Here is an 18,840-nt window from a genome sequence, read left to right as displayed (position 1 = left end):
ACAGTCTGGTGATGCATCTCCAAGGCTATAAAAATGTAGCTGTTTCTGGAGTCACACACTGACATTTCAGAAGATGATTATATGCACAATTTAACCACACAGCCACTCGTGCCCTCCAAGTGCCATGGCTTCGACAACTGTTTTCATGTTGGCTTTCTTACTCATTCCTTTTTTTTTCTTTTTTTTTTTTAAAGTCAGGCACAATTTCCGCCCCCCCCAGCTCCTCTTATTTCCAGCTGAATGTGATTTATTCATATGAAATTATGCTCCATTTTTATAAAACCCAAGTTACTGCAAATGATGCTTGAGGTTTCACAGAAAATATTAATTCCTGATCTCCTGCTATAAAGCATCCCTGCTCGTTCTGCAGCAGCTCTGTCGCTCGGAGACAGATGGAAGCAGTCCAAGGGTATGATTAACTTCTTAGTCCTGGCAATTTCCTAGTGCTCCTCTTGCCCTAGATTTCCAGATTGACCTCCAGCTTCCCTGCAAATGCACAGTTGCTCAGCTTGATAAATCACACGAATCCCTTTTTTGATCACAGTTATCTACTATTTACTACTTATGAGGTGAAGTTAATCATATTCAGAGGCACTTCATATGCTGCACGCATACCCTTCGTTCTCTGAACAGCACTTTGCATATTTTCCACATTACAGCGATGTGGCAGCTTTCACAGTGCAGCGAGTCTACAGCAAAGACACACCTTTATAAATGAGCCTCGTGCCCATTTATCCTTATTCTCCTCTGCCTCGCTCTACCCTGCCTGGTACAATAATCCATAAGGAGAAAAAAAAAAAAAAAACCTGGGAGGCACATTCTAAGGAGTGACTAAGTAAGAAAGAGAGTGTCCTTTGTAGATTGAGGTTTTCTTATAATTGGCTTGTTTGACCTTGTTGAGAATTCTGCCACCTCTTTCTGCCCTGGTCTCCTACTTTTTTCATGATTTGGGGAATCAGTGGGCCTCTGGTAGGCCAGCTGACACTCAAAGGCATAAAACAGATGAAAAATTCCACAGTCAGCAGTAGGAAAGAATAACAGTGCCATTCTACCCTCACTCAAGGCTTCCTGTCACTGCAGGGTGGCACAAGCTAGCTGGGCTGAAGCCCACATTTGCCTTCCTGGTGTGATCCAGTCTTCAACACTCTGGCTATTTTGGAGGAACCATTAATTCAGCCCATTGTTCAGGCAAAACTGAACAAGGCCACAGGCTTTCATTGGAGATGACTACAGAAGATTTTTACGTTTAGGTAATGGAAATATCACAGTTTTAATTTATCAAGGTTGTGCATTGATTGCTGTAAAGCACAGAACTTTAAAGCACAGTCTTAACTGTCAGATACTGGATTTCTGCTGGAATGTCTATTTAAACCAAGAAACTAGAGAAATGAAAAGATAGATAAGATTGGCCTTCAAAAGACATCTGGATATTCTCTCATCTCAGATACCCCAAAGGGACAAGATTTCTACCTGCCATTGAAATGAAAAGGGAAAGGCCAACCCTCTTTCTTATAACTTGTCTTATCGGGTCAGGTCTCTAAGACTTAGATGCAGGTTTTCTCACAGGGAAGCAGAGAACAACCCCTGGCTTCCTTCAGTATATGCTCATACCTACCAATGACCCCAAGGTCATCATCAAGTTCACATCTTGAAACAAAATGACTCTACTCCTGTATCAAATATCCTTGTGTTCACCAGGTACTCAAGGTGGTTATAAGGCTAACGGGAAGTGAAAGGGTCCCACATGTGAACAGATTAGCAGGACAGGAGACAAGAAGTCCATGGTGGCACAGCCTGAGCCAACACGGACTATTCTGTCCAACTGTAGAACTCAGGAAAGCACCTTTTAAGGTCTGAAAAGTGCTGCCACTTTCTAGGACAAAATGAAAAGTGCTGCCTCATCATAATGGAATTTTATAGCATGAAGTGATAACAGGCTGAAAACAACAGTTCAGGAAAACAGAATAGTTTATGTCATTGAATGTAGAATAGATTCATACCCTGTTCCGAGTAGCCAGAGATACAAGGGTAAGAGCTCTACCTTAGGAAGGTCACAACTTGGGGGAAATTTTTTTTTTTAAAGATGTTATTTATTTATTTGACAGACCGAGATCACAAGTAGGCAGAAAGGCAGGCAGAGAAAGAAAGAGAGGAGAATGCAGGCTCCCCGCTGAGCAGAGAGCCCCATGTGGGACTGGATCCCAGGACCCTGGGATCATGATCTGAGCCAAAGGCAGAGGCTTTAACCCACTGAGCTGCCCTGGCGCCCAGGGAAATTTTTGCTTAATCCCATTGCCGTGCTGGGGTGGTTCCTCTGATAGGCAGATATTGGGTGAGACATGCCATAGTGTGATCCAGAGTCACATTCATCATTTTCTAAAAAACACTGGTTTACTCAACAGAATAAGTAATGTGCTAGAAAATGATGTCTATTACTTGGTAAGTTAGCATTCCCTAATTTAAGAAAATAGAAAATATAAATCCCATGAACTCAGTAGGTGTTTTAAGTCCTTATTTTAAAAAAGGATTTTAAATTCTATCTCCAAATGATAACAGATACTTCTCACTTGGGGAAATTACTTGTGTGGCTCTGAATTTGTGGAAAACAGAATAGAGAGAAGGTATACACAACTGCATTGTTAGAACAGCGAAGTCAACTCATTACTTTAAAATGAGCCAAACTCCCCCAATTTTGAACAGAAAAACCTTTAGACATAAGGGAGAAATCCTCTATTACATTTAAAGATGGAGAAATTCATAAGGAGAGAGATTACATTGGGAACCTGTTTCTTGAGAATGGACTTCTTTTTTCATAGTATTCTGCTGTTAGCACTGATACAATCAACAGGGGCTAAGATGTTAACTACTAGTTGACTAACTGTTGGTTTTGATGAGGGGTTTTAGATATAGTATCAGAAAAAGTCAAAGGGAATAGTACTGTTGTTCATCATTAAAATCATGCACGTTTTCTATCCAGGACAGAATCATGTGTCTTTTGGGAAGCAGCCTTAGAATGCATTAGTTCTAGTCTTTGCATTTGCAGCCATGTGTTCAAAGGAATTCCCTATTTTCCTGAAGTAGGTTTTTATTCATTCTACCAAAGGTCATAATGAGGTTTTGTGTCTATATATATAGCTTCACTGAAATATCATTTATATACCATAAAGTTCATCCATTTAAAATATGCAATTTGATGGCTTTTAGCAGAGGGCTGTGAAACCATCACCATGATCTAATTTTATAACATTTTCAATACCTCCAAAAGAAATCTTCTAATCATTGGCAATAACATAATATTGTCAACTAAGGGCCTTTACTTGGTTTTCAGTGCATTTTGTTGAAGGAAACTCTTACTTAACTACTCAAAGAAACATGTAGAGGAAAGGAATTAATGTGTCAGATTTTCAATGTTTTGATACAGTGTGTCCTTCCTCCCAACAGACTCAGAAGCAGTATAGTTGTCAGCTTTTGTGAAAATCCCAGAAGCAATTCCAGGAGATCATGTGGTGACCCCTCTCAGAGCACACAAGCTTGTGTGGTTGTCATGGGGAAGGCTTTTCCAACTGCAATAAAAATACTCATACTCAGCCTGCCACCATAGAGAAAATGCTTTTCACCCATGCACACAGATAATTTGCCTAAGTGACAGGTTTTGCTTTGGAGAAGCACTGAACTGAGCTAGTCGACACAGTCAATTATTGTTCATTCAAAAAAAAGAAAAAAAAAAAAAGAACTGAGAAGAAAAGGAAGGTGGTAACAATTAGCTAGATAATGCTGACATCCCAACCAGCCAGCCAGGGGAACATCTCCAGCTGCTTCTAACACAGCAAGAACCTCCCTTGTGGACAGCAACTGGGGCTTCCTCTTCACCTCCTGACAGTTCTTTAAGAAACACACACACACATACACACACACCGCAATTTTAGTAAATGAAAACTCAAAGACCGACCAAAACAAAAAGAGTCTGGTCTGTTCTTGAAGGGAACTCTGTATATCCCTGTTCAGCTATCTCCACACACAGCCTTTTGGGCCTTTTGGGCAGAGCAGGATGTGAAATGCAGCTTGAGTGTGTTTATTGATTAGGTTTATTCATCTCGTTCAATAACACAAGTCCGAAAACACAAGCCAAAGCCAGGAGTAAAAAGTCAGGCACTTGGGACCATGAACTGGGATATGTGCACGAAGTACTTCAAGTGAGAATTTCATCAAAAGACAGACAGCTACTGATGAAACACTATGGAAAAAGTCTGAAGAAAACACCTCAAAATAAATGAAGCACTTATTGCTGAAAAATGAGCTTAGATCTCCACCAATTCCAAAGTTCAGAATTTACTGCCCCATGCAGGTCTTTTCCTCTAAGTTTACTTGTCTCCTGTTTCATTACACAACAAGGGATTCTTCATACTTTCTATGAAATACAACAAGGCGATTTTTGCAGTAATAAACTCCACACATGCATGACAAATCCAAGCATGCAAAATGTTTAACATCCCAGTTCACAGATACTTTAGGGACAAAATCCGATTATGAATTATATGCCACAATAAATAGGGCTCAATGTTTCATAAAGCAATTTATAGTTCATAAAAATGACAAAATGTACCTGTCAGACAGAGCGTGGAGAGCTGTTCTCTGGGCTGCCTGCTGGAAGGAAGGGCAGAGATGTTTATTTAATATTCTGACTTTAAATTATGTACTCAATCAACACTTTAAAAAATCCGGTCACACATTTTTGCCAAATATTAAACTACTAGCAACATAGTAGCGAGTCCCATCATGTTAAGAAATGAAGGTTTCCAGAAGAGTTGACAGAAGCCCCTCCCCTCCCCCGAAGAGGACACCTGCCACCAGGGGGCGAGCACGGGGAGGCAAGGAGTACTTGGCAGGTGAGGTTAGACCAGTCTCTGGAGACCAGGGGAGAGGATCAGAGCTGTTGCACTTTTATTCTCCAAAATCGTTTTCCCATGGTTTTATTCTACTTTCCTCTAAGAAAAAAATTTGTCTTGGCTCCTTTGTGGCTCTCTTCTCAATGAAAGTGTAATTTTTGACTCAGTTTTCAGATTTATCAAAAAAGTTACCGCAATTAGAAATTGGAACGCCGACTGGAAATGTGATGATATTATGAGATTATGAGATTATTGATTTGTTGAAGACATAGTAATGACGCTGGGGTGATTTTTAAGAAAATCTTTTAGAGATACATATTGAAATATTTATGGGTACAATTATATGATGTTGGGGTTTGCTTTAAAACATTACATTTGGAAGAGAGGTAGAGTGGGCGGGCCTTTATAAATGAAACAAGATGGCCTTGGGTTGGTAACTGTTGAAGCTAAGTGATGAGCACACTGGGAATTATTATATTATTCTGGGCATTTTTGTATGTTTTTGAAACTTTTCCTACTACCAAAACTAAGAGAAAAAGAAAAGAAAAAAGGCCATTATTTCTCCATCAGATTCTTTCAGGTTTGTAATAACTTTTTGTCTGCCTTCTCTATAATTTTGTACACTGGCTTTCTATCAATGAGCACTCTGACACTTCAGAAGGCCAAGATCACACTCTGTTCTCTGTCTCAGAAACTCTAATTGGGAGGGGATCAAAACATGGCCTGTAAGACCAAGGCTATCTCAGGATGCACCAGGAAATAAAGAGTGCATAAAATTCATGTATGTTACACATGTCAAGTTTACTGCTTACCAGGGACACCAAAATGCTTCCCATGCTATTCCTCATTCCATTTAGACAGCAGACAAAATAAACAGAATCTTCATATTAGAAAAAGAAAATGACACATCAGCATCATCAACCCTACTGTAGAAATGAAATACACCTTTGGTGGGGAGCTTCATGTCCTTGGTTCAGTCAGTCCAACATTTACTGAATTGCTACTGTGTAGAGACTAGTGGCTCTGGGCTCCAGGAGGGACAAAAACAAAAGCCCAGTAAGTAGTCATTGTCTTGGAGAAGCTTCATCCCTATGTAGGAAGTCACACTGGAGATCCAGGGATGACTTATGGGCACTTACGAAATAACATGTAAATGAAAAGGTTAAGCTAGGACAGTGTTAAGAAGATGCAGGTCTGAATGACAACTAATGGTTGGCGGACCAGTAGCACCTCAAACAGTGCCTAGAACTGTTAGCATGTGCTTGGTAAATATCCAAAGTAAACACTAAATGAATGAATCCATTAGGGAATCCTTCCCACTGAAATTTGAGCAGAACTTTAAAGACAAGGTGTGTCTGGAATTGAGTAGAGGTGTTTCTTCGTTTTACATTCATGGGGGGGATCACTATTGGCTCTTACTGCCTGAGGTTGGGAATGTTAAAACCTTTCAAAGATCAGGAAGTGCCCTTGTACAGTGAGGACAAGTTCCCTTAAAATCACAAGGGTAACTCTATGGAGAAGCACTAGAGCAAAGTAGGAAGGAAAGTCAGATTTGAAATAAGTCAGATTTGCTTCTGGGCCTGGCAAAAGGTACTGGAAAATAAACAAGAGGAACTTCAATAATTTCCATAAATGACATAATCACGTGGATTTAAGAAAAAACATAAAGTCTATGGAACTGCAAATGGCAACCATAGAGTGGCCCTCAATCTAGGTCTGCTTCCAAATTGCCCTCTCCTTCCCTGAAGGGGATGACGAGTGAGCCAGTCGGTCAATGTCCAGGTTATTGCAGACGATCTAAGGGGTTACTGCTTTCCCTCTTCCCCCTGGTTTCCAGTAAATTAAGGCCCAAATGTCCTGGCATTCCAGTGTCACATAATTAGTCCAACAGAGGGAAGAAGAATACCCACAGATCATCTCTTGGTGAGGACACTGGAGGGAGCAGGAAGAGGTGAGAAGCCTGAGGAAGACCTGGAGCCCAGGAGTCCCCTCGGATATCTTGGGGGGATGGGAATACTTCCTTCTCTTACACTCCCTTGTCGGCACTCTTCTGGAGGGCCAGCCTAGGAGCATGCCCACAAAAAGCATCCAGCAAGTGACAGGTCGCCATCGTTGTGCCCATATTTGCCTCCTAAAGGGTTCTCTTATCGCTCAGCAAGATGGCTTTCCCTTTTGGCAGCTATCCTTGAAAAGAACAGAAGTCTCTACTCTTGACTCTGGCTAAATATACAAAAAGAATTTGGAACTCCCCAAAGGAAAGATGGCATGCATTATTAGTACAGTCTCTTGACATCATCTCAGCAGGAGGCCCTGGAGACGGACTCTTTCTGAAATAACAGAAATCATGAGGAATGGGACTACAAGTTCAACAGAAACCTCTCACATAGCCTCTGAAGTTTCCCCTAGCCATGGGTGTCAGTGTTTAAAAAGTTTATTGACTCTTTTCTCTCCTGCCTCCAAATACTTCCTGTGGACTTTTGCGATAAGGAAACACCATGCTTTTTGATGTGCAGCCTACAAGAAAATTATTTAGAAAGCAAAAGCAAAGGCAAAACAAACAAAAATGAGAAACCCAGCCACTCAGCCATCACTAGAATGATGTATCCCAGGCGGTGGCACCTGTTGAGAAGGTCTCCATAGGCCTGATGTTGGCTGAGTGCTCCTCACATAAGCTGACCTGGAAGCTGGGGGCAGGGGCTGCTTTTCCCTTAGCAGATGGGTGTGATGCTGGGGCTAAAAGGCTTTGACATATGTCACAGACATAGGAAGGTTTAGACATTGGTCATCCCACCAGTCACTAAGCAATGTCTGTCTGAGACAGTCACTCTTCGATCTGTCCACACAACGCATGCTATCACCCACTTCACGCCATGGTATTTAGCGCCACTGACTGCCTGCACCACTATTTTCAGTGCCTGGTTTTGATTGTGCTATTTAATTTGCAGTTATTCTACATCATTAAAAACTTTACAGAGGGTGACACATCATCCATCAGGAAAAGAGATGAGAGTATTTTAACCAGTTTAAATAATTCCTTGAGAAAATAAAAGCTTTATGGCGTTAGATTAAAATTGTATGTCATATAGCAAGGCAAAGCCCACTTTTTTTTTTTTTTAACTGCCTCGCCTCTTAAAAGTAGTTTGGATTTTGCATGCTATTTCACTTCATGGTTGGAAAATAATAAAATAAATAAACACTGGAATTAAAGAGCAGAGAAAAAATTACTTAGGTGACTCATGATTGAAGCCTGAAAAACTACTATAGTAAACTAGATGAACTGCCCAATTTCCTTCTTTCAAGAGTTGTACATTACAGCAACCATATTTTTCTCTTCCTAAATCATCTCCTCTAGTAACTTTCCTCTTATTCAGTTCTCAGCAAAACAAGTTGAGAAGGTTAAGTGAATGCTTCATTGATCACTCCTGAGTTCATTACTCATTCATGAACGACTCTGAAGCATAAGTCTCTGAGACAAAACAAGTCTTCCACCAGAAATAATCATTTTCCAGGTTCTCTCCAGGAGATGACATGTTTTCTCTGTCTTTATTACAGTAAGCTTGGTGTTTTGGAACATAATCAGTTGACATTCAGGTTTCAATGATGCTAAATGAATTACCAGTCACAATCTGTTATTGAAGAGAACTCAAAGAGGAAATTAAGTGCCCTTCTTGTAATTGGGTTGTGCATAGAACAAGTTTATGGAAATTGGAGTGGGGAGGAGAATGAAAGGAAGAGGCTGAAATTCAGAAGAGTCTCAGGATGATCCAATTTCTTTTTTACTTGACAGAAACAGACTAACATGCGGACAGCTCTCTAATTTGATCTGAAGTACCTACAATGTACAGATAATGGTCTTGGCTTGGGTGACAGGGAAAAATGGACAAAACCCTCCTCATATAGTACATAAGGTCTAGAATGAGTCAGATATGAAAAGTTAAACATACGCAAACATTCTAGATGACAAGAGCTATGAGACAGACTATGATGGAGATCTCATTTGGAATGAATGGTCAGGGAAAGCTTGCTAAACTAGACAAAGCACACAAAAAAGTTGATGCGTAAAGGATAAAGAAATTACTGACCCAGAGAAACAGGAATGAATGGTGAAGGAAGGGTCCAGGCAATGAAGACAGTTTGGGAGCAAAGGCCTGAGGTAGGCCTAGATCCTTGCTCAAATGAAGAACTATAGAAAGGACACTGTGGGGGAGCTCAGTGAACAGTGGGGGCAGGGGCAGATCTCAAGGGCTCTGGAGGTCAGAATAAGGATTTTGGATATTATCCACAGGGCAATAAGAAGTCATTGAAAGATTTATATTATGGGAAGTTGGGTGAAGGATGTACAGGACCTGCCTGTACATTCTTTGTCTCTTGGGAGGAGTCAAGATGGCGGAGAAGTAGCAGGCTGAGACTACTTCAGCTAGCAGGAGATCAGCTAGATAGCTTATGTAAAGATTGCAAACACCTGCAAATCCATCAGCAGATCGAAGAGAAAAACAGCAATTCTGGAAACAGAAAAACAACCACTTTCTGAAAGGTAGGACTGGCGGAGACGTGAATCCAAAGCGAAGGGAAGATAGACCCCGGGGGGAGGGGCTGGCTCCCGGCAAGCGGCGGAGCAACGGAGCACAAAATCAGGACATTTAAAAGTCTGTTCCACTGAGGGACATCGCTCCCGAGGCTAAATCGGGAGGAAGCCCACGTGGGGTCAGCATGGCCTCAGGTCCCGCAGGGTCACAGAAGGATCGGGGGTGTCTGAGTGTCGCAGAGCTTGCGGGTATTGGAACGGAAAAGCCGGCTACAGAGACAGAGCCGACAGTAAGCTCACAGCTCGTTGTTACCTTGAACTAGCCGCAGGCTTGGTGAGCTCGGAGCGCGGCCGGAGGTCAGGCAGACGGGAGTAACTGGGCGCTGTTCTCTGAGGGCGCACTGAGGAGTGGGGCCCCGGGCTTTCGGCTCCTCCGGGCCGGAGACCAGGAGGCCGCCATTTGTATTCCCGTCCTCCGGAACTCTACGGAAAGCGCTCAGGGAACAAAAGCTCCCGAAAGCAAACCTGAGCGGATTATTCACCCCGGCCCCTGGTAAGGGTGGTGCAATTCCGCCTGGGGCAAAGACACTTGAGAATCACTACACCAGGCCCCTCCCCCAGAAGATCAACAAGAAATCTAGCCAAGACCAAGTTCACCTACCAAGGAGTGCGGTTTCAATACCAAGGAGAGCAGCAGAATTCCAGAGGAGGAGAAAGCAAAGCACGGAACTCATGGCTTTCTCCCTGTGATTTTTTTAGTCTTGCAGTTAATTTACTTTTTTTCTTTTTTCTCGCCTTCTGGTAAAATTTTTTTTTTAACATTTACCCTTTCCTTTTTTAACGTTTTTTAACTAGTTTATCTAATATATATATTTTTTCTTTTTTATATTTTTATTTGTTTTCTTTTTTTTTAATTCTTTTCTTTTCTTTTTTTTTCTTTCTTCCTTTTTGAACCTCTTTTTATCCCATTTCTCCCCCCTCACGATTTGGGATCTCTTCTGATTTGGTTAAAGCATATTTTCCTGGGGTTGTTGCCACCCTTTTAGTATTTACTTGCTCCTTCATATACTCTTATCTGGACAAAATGATAAGACGGAAAAATTCACCACAAAAAAAAGAACAAGAGGCAGTACCGAAGGCTAGGGACCTAATCAATACAGACATTGGTAATATGTCAGATCTAGAGTTCAGAACGACAATTCTCAAGGTTCTAGCCGGGCTCGAAAAAGGCATGGAAGATATTAGAGAAACCCTCTTGGGAGATATAAAAGCCCTTTCTGGAGAAATAAAAGAACTAAAATCTAACCAAGTTGAAATCAAAAAAGCTATTAATGAGGTGCAATCAAAAATGGAGGCTCTCACTGCTAGGATAAATGAGGCAGAAGAAAGAATTAGCGATATAGAAGACCAAATGACAGAGAATAAGAAGCTGAGCAAAAGAGGGACAAACAGCTACTGGACCATGAGGGGAGAATTCGAGAGATAAGTGACACCATAAGATGAAACAACATTAGAATAATTGGGATTCCAGAAGAAGAAGAAAGAGAGAGGGGAGCAGAAGGTATACTGGAGAGAATTATTGGGGAGAATTTCCCCAATATGGCAAAGGGAACGAGCATCAAAATTCAGGAGGTTCAGAGAACGCCCCTCAAAATCAATAAGAATAGGCCCACACCCCATCACCTAATAGTAAAATTTACAAGTCTCAGTGACAAAGAGAAAATCCTGAAAGCAGCCCGGGAAAAGAAGTCTGTAACATACAATGGTAAAAATATTAGATTGACAGCTGACTTATCCACAGAGACCTGGCAGGCCAGAAAGAGCTGGCATGATATTTTCAGAGCACTAAACGAGAAAAACATGCAGCCAAGAATACTATATCCAGCTAGGCTATCATTGAAAATAGAAGGAGAGATTAAAAGCTTCCAGGACAAACAAAAACTGAAAGAATTTGCAAACACCAAACCAGCTCTACAGGAAATATTGAAAGGGGTCCTCTAAGCAAAGAGAGAGCCTACAAGTGGTAGATCAGAAAGGAACAGAGACCATATACAGTAACAGTCACCTTACAGGCAATACAATGGCACTAAATTCATATCTCTCAATAGTTACCCTGAACGTTAATGGGCTAAATGCCCCTGTCAAAAGACACAGGGTATCAGAATGGATAAAAAAACAAAACCCATCTATATGTTCCCTCCAAGAAACTCATTTTAAGCCCAAAGACACATCCAGATTTAAAGTGAGGGGGTGGAAAAGAATTTACCATGCTAATGGACATCAGAAGAAAGCAGGAGTGGCAATCCTTATATCAGATCAATTAGATTTTAAGCCAAAGACTATAATAAGAGATGAGGAAGGACACTATATCATACTCAAAGGGTCTGTCCAACAAGAAGATTTAACAATTTTAAATATCTATGCCCCCAACGTGGGAGCAGCCAACTATATAAACCAATTAATAACAAAATCAAAGAAACACATCAACAATAATACAATAATAGTAGGGGACTTTAACACTCCCCTCACTGAAATGGACAGATCATCCAAGCAAAAGATCAGCAAGGAAATAAAGGCCTTAAATGACACACTGGACCAGATGGACATCACAGATATATTCAGAACATTTCATCCCAAAGCAACAGAATACACATTCTTCTCTAGTGCACATGGAACATTCTCCAGAATAGATCACATCCTCGGTCCTAAATCAGGACTCAACCGGTATCAAAAGATTGGGATCATTCCCTGCATATTTTCAGACCACAATGCTCTAAAGCTAGAACTCAACCACAAAAGGAAGTTTGGAAAGAACCCAAATACATGGAGACTAAACAGCATCCTTCTAAAGAATGAATGGGTCAACTGGGAAATTAAAGAAGAATTGAAAAAAATCATGGAAACAAATGATAATGAAAATACAACGGTTCAAAATCTGTGGGACACAACAAAGGCAGTCCTGAGAGGAAAATATATAGCGGTAGAAGCCTTTCTCAAGAAACAAGAAAGGTCTCAAATACACAACCTAACCCTACACCTAAAGGAGCTGGAGAAAGAACAAGAAAGAAACCCTAATCCCAGCAGGAGAAGAGAAATCATAAAGATCAGAGCAGAAATTAATGAAATAGAAACCAAAAAGCAATAGAACAAATCAACGAAACTAGGAGCTGGTTCTTTGAAAGAATTAATAAAATTGATAAACCCCTGGCCCGACTTATCAAAAAGAAAAGAGAAAGGACCCAAATAAATAAAATCATGAATGAAAGAGGAGAGATCACAACTAACACCAAAGAAATACAAACTATTATAAGAACATACTATGAGCAACTCTACGCCAACAAATTTGACAATCTGAAAGAAATGGATGCATTCCTAGAAACATATAAACTACCACAACTGAACCAGGAAGAAATAGAAAGCCTGAACAGACCCATAACCAGTAAGGAGATTGAAACAGTCATTAAAAATCTCCAAACAAACAAAAGCCCAGGGCCAGACGGCTTCCCGGGGGAATTCTACCAAACATTTAAAGAAGAGCTAATTCCTATTCTCCTGAAACTGTTCCAAAAACTAGAAATGGAAGGAAAACTTCCAAACTCATTTTATGAGGCCAGCATCACCTTGATCCCAAAACCAGACAAGGATCCCATCAAAAAAGAGAGCTATAGACCAATATCCTTGATGAACACAGATGCGAAAATTCTCACCAAAATACTAGCCAATAGGATTCAACAGTACATTAAAAGGATTATTCACCACGACCAAGTGGGATTTATTCCAGGGCTGCAAGGTTGGTTCAACATCCGCAAATCAGTCAATGTGATACATTCTTTGTCTCTTATGGTGAATCTATAATTGAAAAGAAAAGAGTAGGGAGCGAGGTAATATAACTGATATTTTTTCAGATATCACTCTGGCTTCAATGTGGTGAATGGATTTCAGAGGGAAGGGATAATGACTGAGGTTGTTGCAACAATGTAGGGAAGGGAAGTGCATGATAGCACTGGAGATGGAGAGAGTCTGTGTTATATTCTGGAGGCAGAACTGAGGGAACTGGTGATGGATGGGATGTGGCAGACCAGGTGAGGGGTCAGGAATGAGCCGGCTTCTGGCTTCAGCACCTGGCAAGCATTTAGAGCCACTGATTGGGGCACACAGGACTGGTACAGGAGCAGAGGCAAAGGTAGACTTTAATTTTGGGTGTGTGAAGTTCAAGTTGCTTTTGGAATGTTCAAGTGGAGAGGCTGAGGAGATCATTGGATACACACACGAGACTGAATCTGCTAAATGCCAGTAACGCACAAAGTACCAATAGAGTTTGGGCAAATAATGGTGACAAAAAGGAGATATATGACTGAATTCTCTGGATCTACAGTCTATCCTTCTCAGAGAAGTAGATTCAGGATTCAAGTGGTTAGAACCCATCTTTATTTCTCCACATGTGACTAATCTCTATCTTTTCTGTGAACAGTATCAGGTTTATTATACTGACAGTAAAGTGGGTACCTCTGTAAGCAGCGATTTTTTAAAAGTTTTTATTTTTTATTTTTTTCAAATCTATTTGACAGAGAGAGAGAGAGAGAGAGCAAGAGAGGGAATACAACAGGGGGAGTAGGAGAAGGAGTAGTGGACTCCCTGCTGAGCAGGGAGCCAGATGTGGGGATTGATCCCAGGACCCTGAGCCGAAGGCAGATGCTTAACTGACTGAGGCACCCAGGTACCCCTGCAAGCAGCGATTTCAATCATTTGGCTTCACCTGTGTTAGTACTTTGTATCCACATTCAACTACTTGAAAAAACACTATCAACAGTGAATCTTTGTTCTTCTGTGTTTTGCTGTTACTGAAGCATGCTATGAAATTTAGATTGGATTCATGTATTTTTACAGGAATTCTCTCTAACTGTTAAGCCCTTACTTTTTTCTTGCCATTTTTCTGCAAGCTGAGACTTGTATTAATTTATTTCATTGCTTAATTTCCTTCTACATCTCTTAACACAACTTACATGTCATTAACTTAACTTTTATGCTGTTGCTTTTCATTTTAGTCCTAGCTGATCAGTCTCTTAACTTTTTATGTTGTGAGCTTCCATTTGTTGTTTTCAACCTGCTTATTTGCAATATTTGTAATATTTGCAAGACAAATATTAATAGTAATATTATACAATTATTATTATAATTATTATATGCTCTTCAGTTTTTCAGTTTTTATTATCATCCAAGTTTTAATATTTTCCAATATTACAATATAATAATAATTTTATTATTATTATTATAAGCTCTTCAGTTTTTCCTCTGTAATAACGAGTCCCGTGCATTTTCAGATTCCTAAAAATGCTGTCTAGGAGGCAGTTTGTTCAGTAGACTTTGACCTTATCCTGTTCTCTGCAGGGGTCAGGCAGAGTCATGGAAGATAATGTAATTGATGATCTAAATAAGAACATTTTGGAGAATGGAAGGGGATGCTACCCAGATGGGAGTCAGGGGCAGCAGGAGAAAACCCTGCTTTTCTGGGCATGCTGGGTTGTATGGCTGCTCTAATTAAGACAGCTTTGCACAAATATAAATAAGATCAGGACAAGAAGACAGAATTTCAGGGGCTTAGGAGCTTGTCAATAAAGAAAGCAAACCGTGGAATGGGGTTAGCAGTGGCAAATTACTTGCATTCTTGTTTCTTTAAGTCAAGCCAATGTTTCTATCATTTTCCCGTTCTCTTCCCAGCCACTCCTCCTTTCATTTAGATTCTGCCTAATATGAGGTCCAGTTCATCCTTTTTATAAGTGCTCCTTGACCAAGGCTTTTGTTGCTCTTTCTCTCTCGGAACTCCTAGCCCAGAGCATGTATTAGCGCCAGGTTCTTTTCTTTCTTGAGGAGTTTGCCATCTGCTTCATGGGAATTCTAATCGTGGCTCCTCCAGTTCCCTGAGGATCACTGAAAGTGGAAACCCGAGCCCATTGCCCCTCACAGGAAAGGGCTTACTGGAGGCTGACAAACAACACTTGCAGTGGGATTCAGAGGCAGGATGTGAGTAACTTAATGGGGATACTATATTGCCACTATTTGCCATAGCAGCAATCTAAAAGATTTGTTGAAATACATCTTTTTCTTTGCTGTATATTCTTTATTTCACTTTCCTGAAAAGCTAGGGTACACTTTCCTCTTTGGAGAATGGATGGTTAGTTTTTTCCCCCACACTGGATTGCTTAGATTTGTTTATGTCTACCATAAATCCCATAAAGACAGTAACAAGTATTTACTGAGCACCTATTATATCCCATGGTAAATGCTGATTGTGGTTGACAATACCAGATAAATTCTGCCTATATAATGATATCTCATAATTTGGCTTCTTGAACTAGCTGACAGATCTGGGGGCTTGTTTGAGGTCAGACTGTGAAGGACAGTCCTAATTTGGCCATTCAGATCTTCAGAGAGGGATTAAGAGAGACATGCTTTTTTTTCACTGAGCATTTCCCAGACATTCTACTCACTGGAGATAAACAATGAACCATTTGTGACATCTGCTGTGCAGGATGACCAGCTCCTGCCTCTATGTCCTGGAGACTTTTGTCTTCACAAATGAAAATTGAGGGGCAGCCACAAGGAGTTAGGAAAAAGAAGGGAAAGGTGTGGGGACAATGTGAGCACATGCCATGGGGGCTATTCCAGTCCACTGTGACTGACATCAGACTCCTGATGTCGGGAGGCTGGGGCTATGCTTAGGGCCTGGAAGATACAACCTTAGACAGTGGGCCATACTGACTGCAACAAGGGCAACATCATAGGTCAGAGGGTCCCAGCAGTTTCCTGGAGGAAGTCTGTGGGGTAGGGAGGCTGGTGTGGGAGTGTTAAGAGGTCACTGTGAAGTGCAGGAATAATGGTAGGAAGAGCCATGATCATGTATGAAGCTATTAACATTCAGCACGATGTTGGGGGATGGCTGCAGAAGTAAGCTAAGTGATATCCAGCCCCAAGTCAGGTCAAAGGAGCAACTTATGCTTCCAGTGATGTGGCGTTGCTGTCCCGTGGCAAGTAGCTGCAGCCTGGCCAGCTGGACACTTACCTCATAAAGGGCTAGTCTTAGGAAGGCTAGACACCAGTTCCTTAAGGACAGGAAATGAGCACCAGTTACTTTATTGGACAACACTTGGTAGAAGGTCTAACTGATAGTATAGGCAGTGGCCGTGTCTCTCTTCTTCTTTCTCTGCCTCCTTCCCTCTTCCTCACTTTCTCCCCTAAAACTCCAGACCTTCTCCCCTTTTCTTCCTCCTACCTTCCAGATCTATTTTTCTATAATCATCTTCTTGCCTTTTCTGATATAAATCAATTTTCCTGGCTTCTTCCTGTACTCCTCTCCTTTTATTACTAAATAGGCATTAAAAAATTTCCAGCAACACAAATGAAGAACATTCCTGGGGAGAAGGGAGAGGAGAAGAGGCAGAAGGGAGAGGGGAGGATGTTAAAATGTGTACTTTAACAGTTTTACAGTAATACATTCTTATGTTAATATAAAATGTTTTCTATTAATCTACTTTAGTATTTTTGCTGAGTTATCTTAAGATACTGAAATAGGGGTTCAGTAAGTTTGACTTGCTTATAGTCACAGAGCTGGTAAGTAATGGAACCAGGCCATCAAGGTACCAGAGAGCACCCCAGCCCTGCCTCTGCCTCACCTTGGACAATTCCTGGCAGAGGGTGAAGGGAAGGGGGCAAGAGAAATCTGGAATTCTGCCACTCTCAGCATAAAGAGCACTGGTGGGATGCTGAGTGGACACTAAGACACACAGGGGCAAGCTTCCTAGAACTCATCCCACAGAGCAATTTCAGTTCAGGCCAGACCTCGAGCATGGCCAAGAAGGCGATGGCCTGTTAACAGCTCTCATCTTTGGCATAATAGGTAGATGTTAGGTTCAGTCACTTCCTACTTTGTTGCATTTGCCAAATGCTTTTTAAAGCTTTCAACAAAATCCTATGCTACCCCAACACAGTGCTTTGGTGGAGGCCTGTTCACTTTCCACCAGCCTTGGTAGGTGTTTGATTATTATGAATGCAACTGGGGCCCAAGTTGTGTGGAATATAAATGTGACTTTGTTATTGTATAAAGATGAGAGTTACACAAATGTTTTGATAGTTTTGTTGTAATGCAACCTATGTTTAAATAAACAACATCTTAAGTCTGGCTTTATAATTCCGTTAAACACCTTGAAGTGTTTAAGTTACTTTAAGTTACCTTACTCAGACAAAATAGCAATATTTGAACGTAAAAATAGGTTTGTAATGGTTAAGAAAGAGTCTTATAATAGCAATATTTGAAGGTAAAAATAGGTTTGTAATGGTTAAGAAAGAGTCTTATAATTGTGCTTTGCAAACCAATTTTTTAAACATAAAATAAAGTTAAATCGATTCTGTGTTCTTAATAGTATTGGCATTTTCACCTCTCAAAAAACCACTGCCTCAGGGTTTATATGTGAAAGTGTTTTCACATGCAAGATGTAGTAATCACATACTCTTCCTTGAATGGCTCTGGACCTTTAAGAATGAATCCCACCTTGAAAGAAGGGATATCCAGAGACATATTGTTGAATTGACCTCCCCAGAGAGACATTCTATCTAATTTGTACTTTTCTAGTGTGGAGAGGACTGCCTGATGGCCTGACATTTTGGGAACTGTTTGGTCTGCTTCTTAAAATGGTCTTCTTTGACTCAGCCCAACCTGCTGGCTGCAAATCTGGTCAGGATGGAACTGGCAAGTGCCAAGGGGCGCTGAATTACCACAAATGATTATGCTCCATGTAGAAACAACAGGCTGACAGTCTCCTGAGAAGAGCTGTGCTATGAGATAACCAGTCCCACTTGGAGAAGATTTGGAAAAATACAAACAAAAATAAAACTTTCCAAGTGCATATCTGGACCAAACACCTGAGTGACTAGGTAAACCCTCACTAAATGAAACCACTCAAGCCTGGATCTGAGTGATAGCATATATTCAAAGGAGCATCCACTCTTTGAATGGTTACACTTCTGAAGAAGCTACTGAAGACAAAAACCATTAAAGTCACAGGACAAAGGACTATTCCTCTGAGTTAAATAGCTTCGTCCTCTGGTGGGAGAATTCCACTTCCTCTGCCAACCAGGAGCTCTACTGGCAGCTGTATTTGAGAAGAGCCTGCCTATCAACTCTTGATGCATGGCCTTTCCTCTGTTCTCCAAATGGAGAATCCATTTTGTTGGTACTGATACCCACCATTAACAAAAACTTAGCTTAGTTTCAAGAATGTATTTCCTCTATGAATTCTTGAACTTAACAAAAGCAATGATTCGAGGTTTTTGTGTTAATTGTATGGTTGCCCAAATTTAATGGATCATCTTTTAATTTTTATATAATTTTCTCATTTCCCAGATTTTGTTCAGGATCTTCCAACCGAAATTAGT

General features: G+C 40.9%; 1 protein-coding gene across 8 annotated transcripts in view; it reads right to left on the bottom strand.

The window, feature by feature from the left end:
• Positions 1-18,840, bottom strand: part of AFF3 (AF4/FMR2 family member 3) — a 516,827-nt gene that overhangs the window by 90,944 nt on the left and 407,043 nt on the right. For 5 of the 8 annotated variants that reach the window (XM_032351829.1, XM_032351821.1, XM_032351826.1 and 2 more), the window contains one exon: positions 4,604-4,644. In XM_032351829.1, the coding sequence (XP_032207720.1) occupies positions 4,604-4,644 (41 nt within the window). The remainder of the gene's footprint in view (positions 1-4,603; positions 4,645-18,840) is intronic. The other 3 variants (XM_032351823.1, XM_032351825.1, XM_032351828.1) reach the window with 1 other exon arrangement.

This window comes from Mustela erminea, chromosome 7 (genome assembly GCF_009829155.1).
Source record: "Mustela erminea isolate mMusErm1 chromosome 7, mMusErm1.Pri, whole genome shotgun sequence".
Taxonomy (NCBI): domain Eukaryota; kingdom Metazoa; phylum Chordata; class Mammalia; order Carnivora; family Mustelidae; genus Mustela; species Mustela erminea.
This window is presented reverse-complemented; position numbering and strand designations above follow the sequence as displayed.